The 19,816-nt window shown below is 41.0% G+C and overlaps 1 protein-coding gene across 1 annotated transcript in view; it reads left to right on the forward strand.

The window, feature by feature from the left end:
- Positions 1–17,059, forward strand: part of LOC139417076 (RNA binding motif protein 46) — a 34,652-nt gene extending 17,593 nt beyond the window's left edge. Inside the window, exons 12-16 of the mRNA XM_071166323.1 lie at positions 9,391–9,555; positions 10,099–10,182; positions 13,163–13,284; positions 16,060–16,162; positions 16,544–17,059. Coding sequence (XP_071022424.1) covers positions 9,391–9,555; positions 10,099–10,182; positions 13,163–13,284; positions 16,060–16,162; positions 16,544–16,749 — 680 coding nt within the window. The 3' untranslated portion in view covers positions 16,750–17,059. The remainder of the gene's footprint in view (positions 1–9,390; positions 9,556–10,098; positions 10,183–13,162; positions 13,285–16,059; positions 16,163–16,543) is intronic.
- Positions 17,060–19,816: the final 2,757 nt, after the last annotated feature.

Consider the following 19,816-nt stretch of genomic DNA (forward strand, 5'->3'; position numbering starts at 1 on the left):
CAGTAGTAACAGCAGTAGCAGTAGTAACAGCAGTAGCAGTAGTAACAGTAGTAACAGTAGCAGCAGTAACAGTAGTAACCGTAGTAACAGCAGTAGCAGTAGTAACAGTAGCAGTAGCAGTAGTAACAGTAACAGTAGTAACAGTAGTAACAGTAACAGTAGCAGTAGCAGTAGTAACAGCAGTAGCAGTAGTAACAGTAGTAACAGTAGCAGCAGTAACAGTAGTAACCGTAGGAACAGCAGTAGCAGTAGTAACAGTAGCAGCAGTAGTAGCAGTAACAGTAGCAGTAGTAACAGTAGCAGCAGTAGTAGCAGTAACAGTAGTAACAGTAGCAGTAGTAACAGTAGCAGTAGTAACAGTAGTAACAGTAACAGTAGTAACAGCAGTAGCAGTAGTAACAGTAGTAACAGTAGTAACAGTAGTAACCGTAGCAGCAGTAGTAGCAGTAACAGTAGCAGCAGTAGCAGCAGTAACAGTAGCAGTAGTAACAGCAGTAACAGTAGCAGTAGCAGCAGTAGCAGTAGTAACAGTAGCAGTAGTAACAGTAGCAGCAGTAGTAGCAGTAACAGTAGTAACAGTAGCAGTAGTAACAGTAGCAGTAGTAACAGTAGTAACAGTAACAGTAGTAACAGCAGTAGCAGTAGTAACAGTAGTAACAGTAGTAACAGTAGTAACCGTAGCAGCAGTAGTAGCAGTAACAGTAGCAGCAGTAGCAGCAGTAACAGTAGCAGTAGTAACAGCAGTAACAGTAGCAGTAGTAACAGTAACAGTAGTAACAGTAGTAGCAGTAGCAACAGTAACAGTAGTAGCAGTGGCAACAGTAGTAACAGTAGTAGCAATAACAGTAGCAGTAGTAACAGTAGTAACAGTAGTAACAGTAGCAGTAATAACAGTAGTAACAGCAGTAGCAGTAGTAACAGTAGTAACAGTAGTAACAGTAGTAACAGTAGTAACAGTAACAGTAGTAACAGCAGTAGCAGTAGTAACAGTAGTAACAGTAGTAACAGTAGTAACAGTAGTAACAGTAACAGTAGTAACAGTAGTAACAGTAGCAGCAGTAGTAACAGTAGTAACAGTAGCAGCAGTAGTAACAGTAGCAGCAGTAGTAACAGTAGTAACAGTAGCAGCAGTAGTAACAGTAGTAACAGTAGCAGTAATAACAGTAGTAACAGTAGTAACAGCAGTAGCAGTAGTAACAGTAGTAACAGCAGTAGCAGTAGTAACAGTAGTAACAGTAGTAACAGTAGTAACAGTAGTAACAGTAGTAACAGTAACAGTAGTAACAGTAACAGTAGTAACAGTAACAGTAGTAACAGTAACAGTAGCAGTAGCAGTAGCAGTAGCAGTAGTAACAGTAGTAACAGTAGTAACAGTAACAGTAGTAACAGTAACAGTAGTAACAGCAGCAGTAGTAACAGTAGCAGCAGTAGTAGCAGTAACAGTAGCAGCAGTAGTAGTAGTAACAGTAGCAGTAGTAACAGCAATAACAGTAGCAGTAGTAACAGTAACAGTAGTAACAGTAGCAGTAGTAACAGTAGCAGCAGTAGTAGCAGTAACAGTAGTAGTAGCAACAGCAGTAACAGTAGCAGTAGTAACAGTAGTAACAGTAGCAGCAGTAACAGTAGCAGTAGTAACAGTAGTAACAGTAGCAGTAGTAACAGTAGTAGTAGCAACAGCAGTAACAGTAGTAGTAGCAACAGCAGTAACAGTAGCAGTAGTAACAGTAGTAACAGTAGCAGCAGTAACAGTAGTAGTAGTAACAGTAGTAACAGTAGCAGCAGTAACAGTAGTAGTAGTAACAGTAGTAACAGTAGCAGTAGTAACAGCAGTAACAGTAGTAACAGTAGCAGTAGTAACAGTAGTAACAGTAGCAGTACTAACAGTAGTAACAGTAGCAGCAGTAACAGTAGTAGTAGTAACAGTAGTAACAGTAGCAGTAGTAACAGCAGTAACAGTAGTAACAGTAGCAGTAGTAACAGTAGTAACAGTAGCAGTAGTAGTAACAGTAGTAACAGTAGCAGTAGTAACAGTAGTAACAGCAGTAGCAGTAGTAACAGTAGTAACAGTAGCAGTAGTAACAGTAGTAACAGCAGTAGCAGTAGTAACAGTAGTAACAGTAGCAGCAGTAACAGTAGTAGCAGTAACAGCAGTAACAGTAGTAACAGTAGCAGCAGTAGTAGCAGTAACAGTAGCAGTAGTAACAGTAGTAGCAGTAACAGTAGTAACAGTAGTAACAGTAGCAGCAGTAACAGTAGTAGTAGTAACAGTAGCAGCAGTAGCAGTAGCAACAGTAGTAGTAGCAACAGTAGTAGTAGCAACAGTAGTAGTAGTAACAGTAGTAGTAGTAACAGTAGTAGCAGTAGCAACAGTAGTAGTAGCAACAGTAGTAGTAACAGTAGTAGCAGTAGCAACAGTAGTAGTAGCAACAGTAGTAGTAGTAGTAGTAGTAACAGTAGTAGCAGTGGCAACAGTAGTAGTAGTAACAGTAGTAGCAGTAGCAACAGTAGTAGCAGTAGCAACAGTAGTAGTAGTAACAGTAGTAGCAGTAGCAACAGTAGTAGCAGTAGCAACAGTAGTAGTAGTAACAGTAGTAGCAGTAGCAACAGTAGTAGTAGTAGTAGTAGTAGTAGTAACAGCAGTAGCAGTAGCAACAGTAGTAGTAGCAACAGTAGTAGCAGTAGCAACAGTAGCAGTAGCAACAGCAGTAGTAGTAGTAGTAACAGTAGTAGTAGTAGCAGTAGTAGCAGTAGTAACAGTAGTAGTAGTAGTAGTAACAGTAGTAGCAGTAGCAACAGTAGTAGTAGTAGTAACAGTAGTAGTAGTAGCAGTAGTAGCAGTAGCAACAGTAGTAGTAGTAGTAGTAACAGTAGCAGTAGTAGTAGTAGTAACAGTAGTAACAGTAGTAGTAGTAGTAGTAGTAGTAGTAGTAGTAGCAGTAGCAGTAGCAACGGTAGTAACAGTAGTAACAGTAGTAACAGTAGTAGTAGTAGTTACAGTAGTAGTAGTAACAGTAGTAGTAGTAACAGAAGTAGCAGTAGTAGTAGTAGTAGTAGAGGGGGTTTCCATGACTACAGGTTGTAAGCAAAAAGAGTGATGCGCTTTTGGAGCTGTACTGTCTGTATCCGAGGCTCAGCCAGTCGTCCACATAACAACAGAATGCAGCACTCGACTGAAGAGAGAAGAGATTGGTTAGTTTTACAGCATCAGCGTGCTCTGGAAAGACAGCGGGAGAGTTGTATGGTAGTTTCCCTCCCCTGAACGATAACTAAGTGGTAGGTGAGAAGCCTGACCACGGAGACGAGGGGTGAGAAGGTGATGAAGCAGTACTTCATGAGCTGTAACCGATGAAATCGGCATTTGGAAAGTTTGAAGTGAGGGAGAAAGTGTGGTGAACAAGTTTTGTTAGCATTGTTGAGTATCTTGCTTGCTGGATCGAACGATCCGTTTGCTAGCCAGAGAAATGTTGAGCAACGTAAGCCAACTTTACTGATCAAAGAATTGACTTCATGGTGTAAAAATTAGCTGGCTAATAAAGTCAGACAGCTAACGAAGTACGCTATGAAGTACGCTAGCTAACGTTAGCTAGCTAACCGAACCGGTTATAATATTAACCGGTAACGTTATACGACTCCGTGCCGTTCCTCAAGTTATAACGTGTAAGTTGTTGACTTCGACCCTGGCAATCTGTGTGACATGTTAACGAGCTAACGAACAAACTACTATCTGTGAACTAATGTTTTTCCCTTTTACAGTAGTATGTGGTTAGTTTTCAGAGTGAGAGAATTGGGTGAAAATGAGACGTTGCTTGTTTAAACGAGTGTATCTGGAGCTGGGCCTGGTTTAAGCTGGATGCTACTAGGTTTAAGAAACACCACACACTTTCCCTCTTTCTCACTTTTTTTTCCCAATACAGTGGATAAAAAGGGGTTATAGCAGGTGTTACTCACTGCCTGAAAGAGATCATTTATGCCAACAAAGGGTATCGTGCTCTGCTGGCACATTGTAGAACAGACGGGCCACAGGCAGAAAGTGTTCAATGTAATAATGTGGCCGTGTAGCCCAAAGATATTGCTTTAGTTGTGTTGAACTTTGACAGTGACAGGTGCGTGAGTGAAGGGGGGATTATTTCATCTTTTTTTTTACTCAGTGAATGTTATTTTTGCACACATGTAGCCTTGCGCACTTGATCTATGTCTACTATAGTGGTCACTATAATAGAGCAACAATCGAATGTCTGTTTGTTTCATTCTATTTATACTTAAGATGTTGTTGTTTTTTCCCCCAAGTGCAATATTTAGATGTGGTGAGGTTACAAGCGTTCTATTATAAAGGTTGTCATGGTAACAAATGTTCTATTATAAAGGCTGTCGTGGTAACAAGTGTTCTATTATAAAGGCTGTCGTGGTAACAAGTGTTCTATTATAAAGGCTGTCGTGGTAACAAATGTTCTATTATAAAGGCTGTCGTGGTAACAAGTGTTCTATTATAAAGGCTGTCGTGGTAACAAATGTTCTATTATAAAGGCTGTCGTGGTAACAAGTGTTCTATTATAAAGGCTGTCGTGGTAACAAGTGCTCTATTATAAAGGCTGTCGTGGTAACAAGTGTTCTATTATAAAGGCTGTCGTGGTAACAAGTGTTCTATTATAAAGGCTGTCGTGGTAACAAGTTTTCTATTATAAAGGCTGTCATGGTAACAAGTGTTCTATTATAAAGGCTGTCGTGGTAACAAGTGTTCTATTATAAAGGCTGTCGTGGCTAACTGCAATATTAGTGTATTGTTTGAGTGTCATTTGCAGTAAAGTCTAGGCAACAAATAACATTGGATTACCCTCTGTACATGTTTTTTTTTAGCTGTGAGTTAGGTTCACATGAAGCACTTGTTATTTGACACACACAGACTGATCATGTAGATCATATTCTTAGTTATTTAATTAGTTAGAACCTGCATTTCCCACTAGAAGGGATGTTTCAGGACAACAACAAAAAAGTGTGCATCCCTGAGCAACATTAGTAGTAGTAGTAGTAACAGTAGTAGTAGTAACAGTAGTAGTAGTGGTGGTAGCAACAGTAGTAGTAGTAGTAGTAGCAGTAGTAGTAGTAGTAGTAGTAGTAGTAGTAACAGTAGTAGTAGTAACAGTAGTAGTAGTAACAGTAGTAGTAGTAGTAACAGTAGTAGTAGTAACAGTAGTAGTAGTGGTGGTAGCAACAGTAGTAGTAGTAGTAGTAGCAGTAGTAGTAGTAGTAGTAGTAGTAGTAACAGTAGTAGTAGTGGTGGTAGCAACAGTAGTAGTAGTAGTAGTAGCAGTAGTAGTAGTAGTAGTAGTAACAGTAGTAGTAGTGGTGGTAGCAACAGTAGTAGTAGTAGTAGTAACAGTAGTAGTAGTAGTAGTAGTAACAGTAGTAGTAGTAACAGTAGCAGTAGTAGTAGTAGCAACAGTAGTAGTAGTAGTAGTAACAGTAGTAGTAGTAGTAGTAGTAACAGTAGTAGTAGTAACAGTAGCAGTAGCAACAGTAGTAGTAGTAGCAACAGTAGTAGTAGTAGTAGTAACAGTAGTAGTAGTAGTAGTAGTACCAGTAGTAGTAGTAGTAGTAGTAGTAGTAGTAGTAACAGTAGTAGTAGTAACAGTAGCAGTAGTAACAGTAGTAGTAGCAACAGTAGTAGTAGTAACAACAGTAGTAGTAGTAGTAGTAACAGCAGTAGTTGTAGTAGCAACAGTAGTAGTAGTAACAGTAGTAGTAGTAGTAGCAACAGAATTAGTAGCAACAGTAGTAGTAGTAGCAGCAGTAGTAGTAGTAGCAACAGTAGTAGTAGTAGTAGTAGTAACAGTAGTAGTAGTAGTAGTAGTAGTAACAGTAGTAGTAGTAGTAACAGTAGTAGTAGTAGCAACAGTAGTAGTAGTAGCAGTAGTAGTAGTAGTAACAGTAGTAGTAGTAACAACAGTAGTAGTAGTAGTAGTAACAGCAGTAGTAGTAGTAGTAGCAACAGTAGTAGTAGTAGTAGTAACAGTAGTAGTAGTAGTAGCAACAGTAGTAGTAGTAACAGCAGTAGTAGTAGTAGTAGCAACAGTAGTAGTAGCAACAGTAGTAGTAGTAGCAACAGTAGTAGTAGTAGCAACAGTAGTAGTAGTAGTAGCAACAGTAGTAGTAGTAACAGCAGTAGTAGTAGTAACAGTAGTAGTAGTAACAGTAGTAGTAGCAACAGTAGTAGTAACAGTAGTAGTAGCAGCAGTAGTAGTAGCAACATTAGTAGTAGTAGTAACAGCAGTAGTAGTAGTAACAGCAGTAGTAGTAGTAGTAGCAACAGTAGTAGTAGTAACAGTAGTAGTAGTAGTAACAGCAGTAGTAGTAGTAGTAGCAACAGTAGTAGTAGTAGTAACAGTAGTAGTAGTAGCAACAGTAGTAGTAGCAACAGTAGTAGTAGTAGCAACAGTAGTAGTAGTAGCAACAGTAGTAGTAGTAGTAGCAACAGTAGTAGTAGTAACAGCAGTAGTAGTAGTAACAGTAGTAGTAGTAACAGTAGTAGTAGCAACAGTAGTAGTAGTAGCAACAGTAGTAGTAGTAGCAACAGTAGTAGTAGTAGTAGCAACAGTAGTAGTAGTAACAGCAGTAGTAGTAGTAACAGTAGTAGTAGTAACAGTAGTAGTAGCAACAGTAGTAGTAACAGTAGTAGTAGCAGCAGTAGTAGTAGCAACATTAGTAGTAGTAGTAACAGCAGTAGTAGTAGTAACAGCAGTAGTAGTAGTAGTAGCAACAGTAGTAGTAGTAACAGTAGTAGTAGTAGTAACAGCAGTAGTAGTAGTAGTAGCAACAGTAGTAGTAGTAGTAACAGCAGTAGTAACAGTAGTAGTAGTAGTAGTAGCAACAGTAGTAGTAGTAACAGTAGTAGTAGTAGTAGTAGTAGTAGCAACAGTAGTAGTAGTAACAGTAGTAGTAGTAGTAGTAGTAACAGCAGTAATAGTAGCAACAGTAGTAGTAGTAACAGTAGTAGTAGTAGTAACAGTAGTAGTAGTAGCAACAGTAGTAGTAGTAACAGTAGTAGTAGTAGTAACAGTAGTAGTAGTAACAGTAGTAGTAGTAGTAACAGTAGTAGTAGTAACAGTAGTAGTAGTAGTAACAGTAGTAGTAGTAGTAACAGTAGTAGTAGTAGCAACAGTAGTAGTAGTAACAGTAGTAGTAGTAGTAACAGTAGTAGTAGTAGTAGTAGTAGTAGCAACAGTAGTAGTAGTAACAGTAGTAGTAGTAGTAACAGCAGTAGTAGTAGTAGTAGCAACAGTAGTAGTAGTAGTAACAGCAGTAGTAACAGCAGTAGTAGTAGTAGTAACAACAGTAGTAGTAGTAACAGTAGTAGTAGCAGCAGTAGTAGTAGCAACATTAGTAGTAGTAGTAACAGCAGTAGTAGTAGTAACAGCAGTAGTAGTAGTAGTAGCAACAGTAGTAGTAGTAACAGTAGTAGTAGTAGTAACAGCAGTAGTAGTAGTAGTAGCAACAGTAGTAGTAGTAGTAACAGTAGTAGTAGTAGCAACAGTAGTAGTAGCAACAGTAGTAGTAGTAGCAACAGTAGTAGTAGTAGCAACAGTAGTAGTAGTAGTAGCAACAGTAGTAGTAGTAACAGCAGTAGTAGTAGTAACAGTAGTAGTAGTAACAGTAGTAGTAGCAACAGTAGTAGTAGTAGCAACAGTAGTAGTAGTAGCAACAGTAGTAGTAGTAGTAGCAACAGTAGTAGTAGTAACAGCAGTAGTAGTAGTAACAGTAGTAGTAGTAACAGTAGTAGTAGCAACAGTAGTAGTAACAGTAGTAGTAGCAGCAGTAGTAGTAGCAACATTAGTAGTAGTAGTAACAGCAGTAGTAGTAGTAACAGCAGTAGTAGTAGTAGTAGCAACAGTAGTAGTAGTAACAGTAGTAGTAGTAGTAACAGCAGTAGTAGTAGTAGTAGCAACAGTAGTAGTAGTAGTAACAGCAGTAGTAACAGTAGTAGTAGTAGTAGTAGCAACAGTAGTAGTAGTAACAGTAGTAGTAGTAGTAGTAGTAGTAGCAACAGTAGTAGTAGTAACAGTAGTAGTAGTAGTAGTAGTAACAGCAGTAATAGTAGCAACAGTAGTAGTAGTAACAGTAGTAGTAGTAGTAACAGTAGTAGTAGTAGCAACAGTAGTAGTAGTAACAGTAGTAGTAGTAGTAACAGTAGTAGTAGTAACAGTAGTAGTAGTAGTAACAGTAGTAGTAGTAACAGTAGTAGTAGTAGTAACAGTAGTAGTAGTAGTAACAGTAGTAGTAGTAGCAACAGTAGTAGTAGTAACAGTAGTAGTAGTAGTAGTAGTAGTAGTAGCAACAGTAGTAGTAGTAACAGTAGTAGTAGTAGTAACAGCAGTAGTAGTAGTAGTAGCAACAGTAGTAGTAGTAGTAACAGCAGTAGTAACAGCAGTAGTAGTAGTAGTAACAACAGTAGTAGTAGTAACAGTAGTAGTAGTAGTAGTAGTAGTAGCAACAGTAGTAGTAACAGTAGTAGTAGTAGTAACAACAGTAGTAGTAGTAGTAACAACAGTAGTAGTAGTAGTAGTAGTAACAGTAGTAGTAGCAACAGTAGTAGTAGTAACAGTAGTAGTAGTAGTAGTAGTAACAGCAGTAATAGTAGCAACAGTAGTAGTAGTAACAGTAGTAGTAGCAACAGTAGTAGTAACAGCAGTAGTAGTAACAGCAGTAGTAGTAGTAGTAGTAACAGCAGTAGTAGTAGTAGTAACATCAGTAGTAGTAGTAGTAGTAGTAGAAACAGTAGTAGTAGCAACAGTACTAGTAGTAGTAGTAGTAGCAACAGTAGTAGTAGTAACAGCAGTAGTAGTAGTAACAGTAGTAGTAGTAGTAGTAACAGTAGTAGTAGTAACAGTAGTAGTAGCAACATTAGTAGTAACAGCAGTAGTAGTAGTAACAGTAGTAGTAGTAACAGTAGTAGTAGCAACAGTAGTAGTAACAGCAGTAGTAATAGTAGTTGTAGTAGTAGTAATAGTGGTAGTAACAGTAGTAATGGTAGTAGTAACAGCAGTAGTAGTAGTGGTAGTAGTAGAAGCAGTAGTAGTACTAACAGCAGTAGTAGTAGTAGTAGTAGAAACTGTAGTAGTAGTAGTAGAAACAGTAGTAATAGTAGTTGTAGTAGTAGTAATAGCAGTAGCAGCAGTAGTAATAGTAGTAGTAGTAGTAGAAACAGTAGTAGCAGCAGTAGTAACAGTAGGTGTAGTAGTAGTAATACTAGTTGTAGTAGTAGTAATACTAGTTGTAGTAGTAGTAATACTAGTTGTAGTAGTAGTAGCAGCAGTAGTAATAGTAGGTGTAACTAATATCAAGAAGTAACTGTGGTGCACATTGATGTTCTGAACTTATTGGTGTATTTAGGAGGAGGAGGGATGGAGGTAGGGACTCCTCTACGACCTCTCAGCCTGCCACCTCGCCTGGGGAGTCTCTACGTTGGAACAGGTCAGTGTGTCTGTGGGAAGGGAGCGTGCGTGGTGGGGTGGGAGTGTGTAATATATGATGATGATGAAGGTGGTCTGTCTGTAGGAACAGGTTGTGTGTAATATATGATGATGATGATGATGATGAAGGTGGTCTGTCTGTAGGAACAGGTTGTGTGTAATATATGATGATGATGATGATGATGAAGGTGGTCTGTCTGTAGGAACAGGTTGTGTGTAATATATGATGATGATGAAGGTGGTCTGTCTGTAGGAACAGGTTGTGTGTAATATATGATGATGATGATGATGATGATGATGAAGGTGGTCTCTCTGTAGGAACAGGTGTGTAATATATGATGATGATGATGATGAAGGTGGTCTGTCTGTAGGAACAGGTTGTGTGTAATATATGATGATGATGATGATGATGAAGGTGGTCTGTCTGTAGGAACAGGTTGTGTGTAATATATGATGATGATGAAGGTGGTCTGTCTGTAGGAACAGGTTGTGTGTAATATATGATGATGATGATGAAGGTGGTCTGTCTGTAGGAACAGGTTGTGTGTAATATATGATGATGATGATGATGATGAAGGTGGTCTCTCTGTAGGAACAGGTTGTGTGTAAATTATGTATAATGATCTCTATATAGGAACAGGGGATGTGGAGAGGTGTGTGTATCCCATCTTCGCTGGCTCCAGTCTCTCCCCCGCCAGCCTGCTGTCACTCAAACCAGGTGCGTTCGATACTGATGATGATGAGGGGGATTAGGGTTGCAAAAGTTTGGTTTAAAAAATCCCATGATTTCTAGAAATCCTGTTTGAAAGATTCCCAGAATCAGGAAATCCATATATATATTTTTTTTAGAAAACCTGCTGATGATGATTGTGATGATGATGTTATATTATGATATTATGATTGTGATATTATTATATTATATACAGTGCATTCAGAAAGTATTCAGACCCCTTCACTTTTTCCAAATGGTTTAAATCACAGCCTTTAAACAGCCTTTCACAAAAATGTAAAATCATCATGAATCTACACACAATACTCTATAATGACAAAGCAAAAATATATATTTTTAGAAATGTTTGCTAATTTATAAAAAATAAAACCCATCTTATTTACGTAAGTATTCAGACCCTTGGCCTGAATGCCAAGCGTCATGTCTGGAGGAAACCAGGCACCGCTCATCACCTGGCCAATACCATCCCTACGGTGAAGCATGGTGGTGGCAGCATGATGCTATGGGGATTTTTTTCAGCGGCAAGAACTGGGAGACTAGTTAGGCTCGAGGGGAAAATGAACGGAGCAAAGTACAGAGAGATCCTTGATGAAAACCTGCTCCAGAGCACTCAGGACCTCAGACTGGGGCAAAGGTTCACCTTCCAACAGCACAATTACCCGAAACACACAGCCAAGACATTGCAGGAGTGGCTTCGGAACAAGTCTCTGAATGTACTTGAGTGACCCAGCCAGAGCCAGGATTTGAACCCGATCGAACATCTCTGGAGAGACCTGAAAATAGCTGTGCAGCGACGCTCCCCATCCAACCAGACAGAGCTTCAGAGGATCTGCAGAGAAGAAATGGAGGAACTTCCCAAATACAGGTGTGCCAAGCTTGTAGCGTCATACCCAAGAAGACTTGAGGATGTAATCGCTGGTGAAGGTGCTGAAGTACTGAGCGAAGGGTTTGAATACTTATGTAAATGTGATATTTCAGGTTTTTATTTATAATACATTTGCAAAAAAATCTAAACCTGTTTTTGCTTTCATTATGGGGCATTGTGATGTCATTATGGGGTATTGTGATGTCATTATGGGGTATTTGTGTGTAGATTGATGAGGGGGAAAAAACTATTTAATCAATTTTAGAATAAGGCTTTAACGAAATGTGGAAAAAGTCAAGGGGTCTGAATACTTTCCAAAGGCACTGTATGTTGTTCATAAATCAAATCATTTTAATTTGTCACATGCGCCGAATACAACGAGTTACTTACTGCGAAAAGCTTACTTACAAGCCGAATACAACAGGTTACTTACTGCGAAATGCTTACTTACAAGCCGAATACAACAGGTTACTTACTGCGAAAATCTTACTTACAAGCCGAATACAACAGGTTACTTACTGCGAAATGCTTACTTACAAGCCGAATACAACAGGTTACTTACTGCGAAAAGCTTACTTACAAGCCCTTAATAACCAACAATGCAGTTTTAGGAAAATAGAATTATGAAAATATTTACTCAATAAACTAAAGTACAAAATAAATTAACGAGGCTACAGTTGAAGTCGGAAGTTTACATACACTTACAGGCTGACCACACGCGAGCGTTGCAAAATACATTTAGAAATCTATGTTATTCAATTATTGCACCCACACTGCTTGCTTGCGTCAACGAGCATCTGCGTTGCCAAGGGCTAAAATAGAAGTCCTTTCTATTTCTGACGCAGATCGCGCTGCAAGTCCTGCCTCTCCAATCTCCTCATTGGTTTATAGAAGTAGGTACCCACGTGTCATCTCCTCATTGGTGATCGAAAGAAGAACTGTGTTGCCGGTCAGTGTGGTAATACTATGAAAGTTTAGATGCCAATCTCCATATAAGTTCAAAGATGAAAAAGCCTGGAAGGAGGAGAGATGACTAGAAACGATTCGGGTTGACCGTTTTATGTGTGGATTAATTGGTGGAGTAGAGGACCTTGTGCATTTCAGGTAAAATAACAACTCAATGTTTATATCCCAGGACAAATTAGCTAGCAACAGCAAACTAGCTAAACAGGACAAATTAGCTAGCAAGTGCAAGCTAGCTATATAGGACAAATTAGCTAGCAACAGCAAGCTAGCTAAATAGGACAAATTAGCTAGCAAGTGCAAGCTAGCTATATAGGACAAATTAGCTAGCAACAGCAAGCTAGCTAAATAGGACAAATTAGCTAGCAAGTGCAAGCTAGCTATATAGGACAAATTAGCTAGCAACAGCAAGCTAGCTAAACAGGACAAATTAGCTAGCAAGTGCAAGCTAGCTATATAGGACAAATTAGCTAGCAACAGCAAGCTAGCTAAATAGGACAAATTAGCTAGCAAGTGCAAGCTAGCTATATAGGACAAATTAGCTAGCAACAGCAAGCTAGCTAAACAGGACAAATTAGCTAGCAAGTGCAAGCTAGCTATATAGGACAAATTAGCTAGCAACAGCAAGCTAGCTAAATAGGACAAATTAGCTAGCAACAGCAAGCTAGCTAAATAGGACAAATTAGCTAGCAACAGCAAGCTGCACTTGGCTGATTCTCTTTTGATTTTCCCACGATGTCAATCAAAGAGGCACTGAGTTTGAAGGGTAGGCCTTGAAATACAGGAGCAACAGTATATCCTTCGCGTCAGACTCATTAAAGAAACATTTCTTTGTCCAGGTCGAGGTGAGTAATGGCTGTTCTGATGTCCAGAAGCTCTTTTCGGTCATAAGAGACGGTGGCAGAAACATTATGTACAAAATAAGTTACAAACAATGCGGGGGAAAAACACAAAGTAGCACAATTGGTTAGGAGCCCGTAAAACGGCAGCCATCCCCTCCGGCGTCATTATCAATCTAGGTCAGTTTAGTTCAGCGGTGACTCTGCTAGAGTACTACTGCTATAAGAACAGCTGGGCTCTACCTGAGTACTACCTCTACTACTAATAATACTATAGTAATACTATATATGTTGTTACTAGGTCAGTTTAGTTCAGCGGTGACTCTGCTAGAGTACTACTGCTATAAGAACAGCTGGGCTCTACCTGAGTACTACCTCTACTCTACACCGGGACAAGATGGGAAGCTAATGCTCATATACAAGGTGGGTATATGTCTCATTAATTAATTAATTTGTTGTTAATTAGTACCTTCGTTCATTCATTTTTTTTTAACCTTTATTTAACTAGCCAGGTCAGTTAAGAACAAATTCTTATTTTCAATGACGGCCTAGGAACAGTGGGTTAACTGCCTTGTTCAGGGGCAGAACGACAGATTTGTACCTTGTCAGCTCGGGGGTTTGAACTTGCAACCTTCCGGTTACTAGTCCAACGCTCTAACCACTAGGCTACCCTGCCGCCTCTACACTCTAACCACTAGGCTACCCTGCCGCCTCTACACTCTAACCACTAGGCAAGGCTACCCTGCCGCCTCTACACTCTAACCACTAGGCTACCCTGCCACCTCTACACTCTAACCACTAGGCTACCCTGCCGCCTCTACACTCTAACCACTAGGCTACCCTGCCGCCTCTACACTCCAACCACTAGGCTACCCTACCACCTCTACACTCTAACCACTAGGCTACCCTACCACCTCTACACTCTAACCACTAGGCTACCTGCCACCTCTACACTCTAACCACTAGGATACCCTACCACCTCTACACTCTAACCACTAGGCTACCCTACCACCTCTACACTCTAACCACTAGGCTACCCTGCAGCCTCTACACTCTAACCACTAGGCTACCCTGCCACCTCTACACTCTAACCACTAGGCTACCCTACCACCTCTACACTCTAACCACTAGGCTACCCTGCAGCCTCTACACTCTAACCACTAGGCTACCCTACCACCTCTACACTCTAACCACTAGACTACCCTACCACCTCTACACTCTAACCACTAGGCTACCCTACCACCTCTACACTCTAACCACTAGGCTACCCTACCACCTCTACACTCTAACCACTAGGCTACCCTACCACCTCTACACTCTAACCACTAGGCTACCCTACCACCTCTACACTCTAACCACTAGGCTACCCTACCACCTCTACACTCTAACCACTAGGCTACCCTACCACCTCTACACTCTAACCACTAGGCTACCCTACCACCTCTACACTCTAACCACTAGGCTACCCTACCACCTCTACACTCTAACCACTAGGCTACCCTGCAGCCTCTACAGTCTAACCACTAGGCTACCCTACCGCCTCTACACTCTAACCACTAGGCTACCCTACCACCTCTACACTCTAACCACTAGGCTACCCTGCAGCCTCTACAGTCTAACCACTAGGCTACCCTACCGCCTCTACACTCTAACCACTAGGCTACCCTACCACCTCTACACTCTAACCACTAGGCTACCCTACCGCCTCTACACTCTAACCACTAGGCTACCCTACCACCTCTACACTCTAACCACTAGGCTACCCTACCACCTCTACACTCTAACCACTAGGCTACCCTACCACCTCCACACTCTAACCACTAGGCTACCCTGCCACCTCTACACTCTAACCACTAGGCTACCCTACCACCTCTACACTCTAACCACTAGGCTACCCTACCGCCTCTACACTCTAACCACTAGGCTACCCTACCACCTCTACACTCTAACCACTAGGCTACCCTACCACCTCTACACTCTAACCACTAGGCTACCCTACCACCTCTACACTCTAACCACTAGGCTACCCTACCACCTCTACACTCTAACCACTAGGCTACCCTACCACCTCTACACTCTAACCACTAGGCTACCCTACCACCTCTACACTCTAACCACTAGGCTACCCTACCACCTCTACACTCTAACCACTAGGCTACCCTACCACCTCTACACTCTAACCACTAGGCTACCCTACCACCTCTACACTCTAACCACTAGGCTACCTGCAGCCTCTACACTCTAACCACTAGGCTACCCTACCACCTCTACACTCTAACCACTAGGCTACCCTACCACCTCTACACTCTAACCACTAGGCTACCCTACCACCTCTACACTCTAACCACTAGGCTACCCTACCACCTCTACACTCTAACCACTAGGCTACCCTACCACCTCTACACTCTAACCACTAGGCTACCCTACCACCTCTACACTCTAACCACTAGGCTACCCTACCACCTCTACACTCTAACCACTAGGCTACCCTGCAGCCTCTACACTCTAACCACTAGGCTACCCTACCACCTCTACACTCTAACCACTAGGCTACCCTACCACCTCTACACTCTAACCACTAGGCTACCCTACCACCTCTACACTCTAACCACTAGGCTACCCTGCCACCTCTACACTCTAACCACTAGGCTACCCTACCACCTCTACACTCTAACCACTAGGCTACCCTACCACCTCTACACTCTAACCACTAGGCTACCCTACCACCTCTACACTCTAACCACTAGGCTACCCTGCAGCCTCTACAGTCTAACCACTAGGCTACCCTGCAGCCTCTACACTCTAACCACTAGGCTACCCTACCACCTCTACACTCTAACCACTAGGCTACCCTGCAGCCTCTACACTCTAACCACTAGGCTACCCTACCACCTCTACACTCTAACCACTAGGCTACCCTACCACCTCTACACTCTAACCACTAGGCTACCCTACCACCTCTACACTCTAACCACTAGGCTACCCTGCCGTTTATTCAGTCATTACTACTGCCACAACTACACACTATTTACCAAAACAAACATTCATACAACGATCTAGTCTGGCTGACGGCTGACCCACGTGACTACACAGCAGGCTGTGAAGGACTTTTGAGAGCTGGTGTCAGCCAGATTAACAACGACTGTGTCCACATCCTTTTAATTCTCCTGTCTGCGCGTGTGTGTTTGTGTCTGTTAGGTCGTGATCTCGTCGACGAGGAGTAGCTTCATGCCAGACAAGGTGTGTACGGTGTTGGAGGACGCTAAGGAGCTGGCAGCCCAGAATGCACTCTGGAACCTGGGTTAGTAATTAAACACGCGCTTGACACTTGTTAGAGCAGTGACTCATAACCGGTGGCACCCTTTAATGTGGTCCGCGATGGGATTTAGGGTGAAAGTATTATTTGTGGATTTAAAAAAAAATAACTGACTTCAGGCTCCACTTTTTAACGTTTATACCTGGTTAAAAGTATGTCGAAATTATTATGGATCTTTTAAAATAAATATATATAAAAAATAACTTCCTTTACAATAACTTCTCTCCATGGAATTCCCAAATTAGCTCTCGGGCCTCGATGTTGCCTACACAGGATATGGGGTTCCCAGTTTGCAATCAATTGACCGATTATTATTATTTTTATTTTTTTAAACTGTTCTCTCTACTCTATCCCTTCCTCTCTCAGACTGTTCCTTCCTCAACGGTAGTTCCCCGGGTTCGCTCTCTCCTCCTCTTCCTCCCGTCTCCTACGGTTCTCTCTCTCCTCCTCCTGTCTCCAACAGCCCCGGTCTCCTCTCATACGGCTGTACCAGAGCCTTCCCCTACCCTCTCTCTCCCACCACCCCACAGAGACTCTATATCCCCCCTAATCAGAACCCTGCCTTCTTCTGATCATCCCTCCATCATCACTCGCTGTGTGAGAAGAGGGAACACAGGGATGGAGGAGGGAGGTGGAGGTGAACAACATCTAGTTTGTTACTGAGCCATTTTACTTTTGTGTTGGATGTTTGGTTGGTTTAGTTTTTTGGGTCGTTTGGTTTTCAAAAGACGGCCATTCTGTCATTCGTATGTTAAGTTGACTCAGGAAGGGCTGCATTCATTCTGCTCACAGTGTTACTCTATGCGGCAAAGGTACATGCTAAGCAGGATCCTCCGGACGTCTAACTCCGACGTCACCCCGTTTGAAGTTGACATTTAAAATTGTTACGGTAAGGGTTAAGTTTAGGGTTAAGGTAAGGGTTTAAGGTACGGGTAGGGTTTTAGGGTAGGGTTGTCCCAAGGATCCCACATAGCATCTACCCAAACCCCATATAGGTAAGGTAAACAAGGGAATTATAGATCAAACTGAAGAAAACTTCATTTACTTTAGCGCTTATTTTATATCTTGGCAATAATGATACTTGAATAGTATTGACTTTTGACCATATGTATTTATAAAACATGATTTAAATATTTTAGTGACTTTTTTATTTAAATGTACTGTATTTTATTTTTATGTCATCATCCACCTATATTATCTTTTACGGCAGTATATTTAGGTCCTATTGTATCGTATAATATTCAAATATCAAACAATGTCAAAATTCTGTACTGAAAAAAAAAAATCTACTTCTATTTTGTTATTCAATTACTTATTTATTTATTAGCAGCTGGTGATTTTGAACAACAAAGGGAAATCAAGTGAGCAGATCTAAATGGAAAAGCCGATGTGTAAAAGACCATTCAAAATGGTTCCGTCACATAATATATTTATTGAGATTTAAATATTGAATATTATTATTATTATTAACATTATAAAGACATAGCGATCATCAACAAGACAGCGTTGCCTCTCCTCCAAAATATTCACTTTTCATTTTGTTGTCTTTTTTTTTATGTCATTTACAGTTTTTGTAAAAAAAAAAAAGTGATTTAAAGGGATACTGTGGGATTTAAAGGGATACTGTGGGATTTAAAGGGATACTGTGGGATTTAAAGGGATACTATGGGTTTCGTTAAAGGGATACTGTGGGATTTAAAGGGATACTGTGGGATTTAAAGGGATACTGTGGGATTTAAAGGGATACTGTGGGATTTAAAGGGATACTGTGGGATTTAAAGGGATACTGTGGGTTTCGTTAAAGGGATACTGTGGGATTCGTTAAAGGGATACTGTGGGATTTAAAGGGATACTGTGGGATTCGTTAAAGGGATACTGTGGGTTTCGTTAAAGGGATACTATGGGATTTAAAGGGATACTGTGGGATTTAAAGGGATACTGTGGGATTTAAAGGGATACTGTGGGATTCGTTAAAGGGATACTGTGGGATTTAAAGGGATACTGTGGGATTTAAAGGGATACTGTGGGATTCGTTAAAGGGATACTGTGGGATTCGTTAAAGGGATACTGTGGGATTTAAAGGGATACTGTGGGTTTCGTTAAAGGGATACTGTGGGATTTAAAGGGATACTGTGGGATTTAAAGGGATACTGTGGGATTCGTTAAAGGGATACTGTGGGATTTAAAGGGATACTGTGGGATTTAAAGGGATACTGTGGGATTCGTTAAAGGGATACTGTGGGATTTAAAGGGATACTGTGGGATTTAAAGGGATACTGTGGGATTTAAAGGGATACTGTGGGATTTAAAGGGATACTGTGGGATTTAAAGGGATACTGTTGGATTTAAAGGGATACTATGGGATTTAAAGGGATACTGTGGGATTCGTTAAAGGGATGCTGTGGGATTTAAAGGGATACTGTGGGATTTAAAGGGATACTGTGGGATTTAAAGGGATACTGTGGGATTCGTTAAAGGGATGCTGTGGGATTTTTGCATTGAGGCCCTTTATCTACTTCCCCACAGTCAGATGAACCATTTTTACGTCTCTGCGTCTAGTATGAAGGACGCCTAGAGGTAGTTTCACGAGCCAATGCTAACTAGCGTGCTAGCATATACCCATAGACTTCCAGTCGTTGCGCTAGCGCTAGTTAGCAACTTTCTTCAAACTGCATGGCAGAGACGTACAAAATGGTATCTACAGAGTTCATCTGACTGAGGAAGTAGATTAAAAAAAGAAATCCAGAAGTATCCTTTTAAATGAACAAAACTGATGTACTGTACCGGTGATACCGGTCCATATTGTCTCTCCAGTTGGTTCAGTTGACCGTCGGGAACACACACACACACACACACCGGTACAGATACACACACACACACACCGGTACACACACACACACACACACACCGGTACAGATACACACACCGGTACAGATACACACACACACACACACACACACACCGGTACAGATACACACACCGGTACAGATACACACACCGGTAAATAAATTCTAAAAGTTCTGTAATTTTTCTCCAGCAGTTGTTTTGTTTACATCTATGTTGTTTACACTTCGTTGTTATGGTTTCCTCCCATGTTGTTCTCATGGGGTGCTCAGTTCTATTCCCTATATAGTACACTACTTTAGACCAGAGCCCTATTCCCTATATAGTGCACTACTTTAGACCAGAGCCCTATTCCCTATATAGTGCACTACTTTAGACCAGAGCCCTATTCCCTATATAGTGCACTACTTTAGACCTAGAGCCCTATTCCCTATATAGTGCACTACTATAGACCTAGAGCCCTATTCCCTATATAGTGCACAACTTTAGACCAGAGCCCTATTCCCTATATAGTGCACTACTTTAGACCAGAGCCCTATTCCCTATATAGTGCACTACTTTAGACCAGAGCCCTATTCCCTATTTAGTGCACTACTATAGACCAGAGCCCTATTCCCTATATAGTGCACTACTTTAGACCAGAGCCCTATTCCCTATATAGTGCACTACTTTAGACCAGGGCCCTATTCCCTATATAGTGCACTACTTTAGACCAGGGCCCTATTCCCTATATAGTGGTACTACTTTAGACCAGAGGCCTATTCCCTATATAGTACACTACTATAGATCAGGGCC

The sequence above is a fragment of the Oncorhynchus clarkii genome, chromosome 9 (genome assembly GCF_045791955.1).
Source record: "Oncorhynchus clarkii lewisi isolate Uvic-CL-2024 chromosome 9, UVic_Ocla_1.0, whole genome shotgun sequence".
In the NCBI taxonomy this organism is placed as follows: Eukaryota; Metazoa; Chordata; class Actinopteri; order Salmoniformes; family Salmonidae; genus Oncorhynchus; species Oncorhynchus clarkii.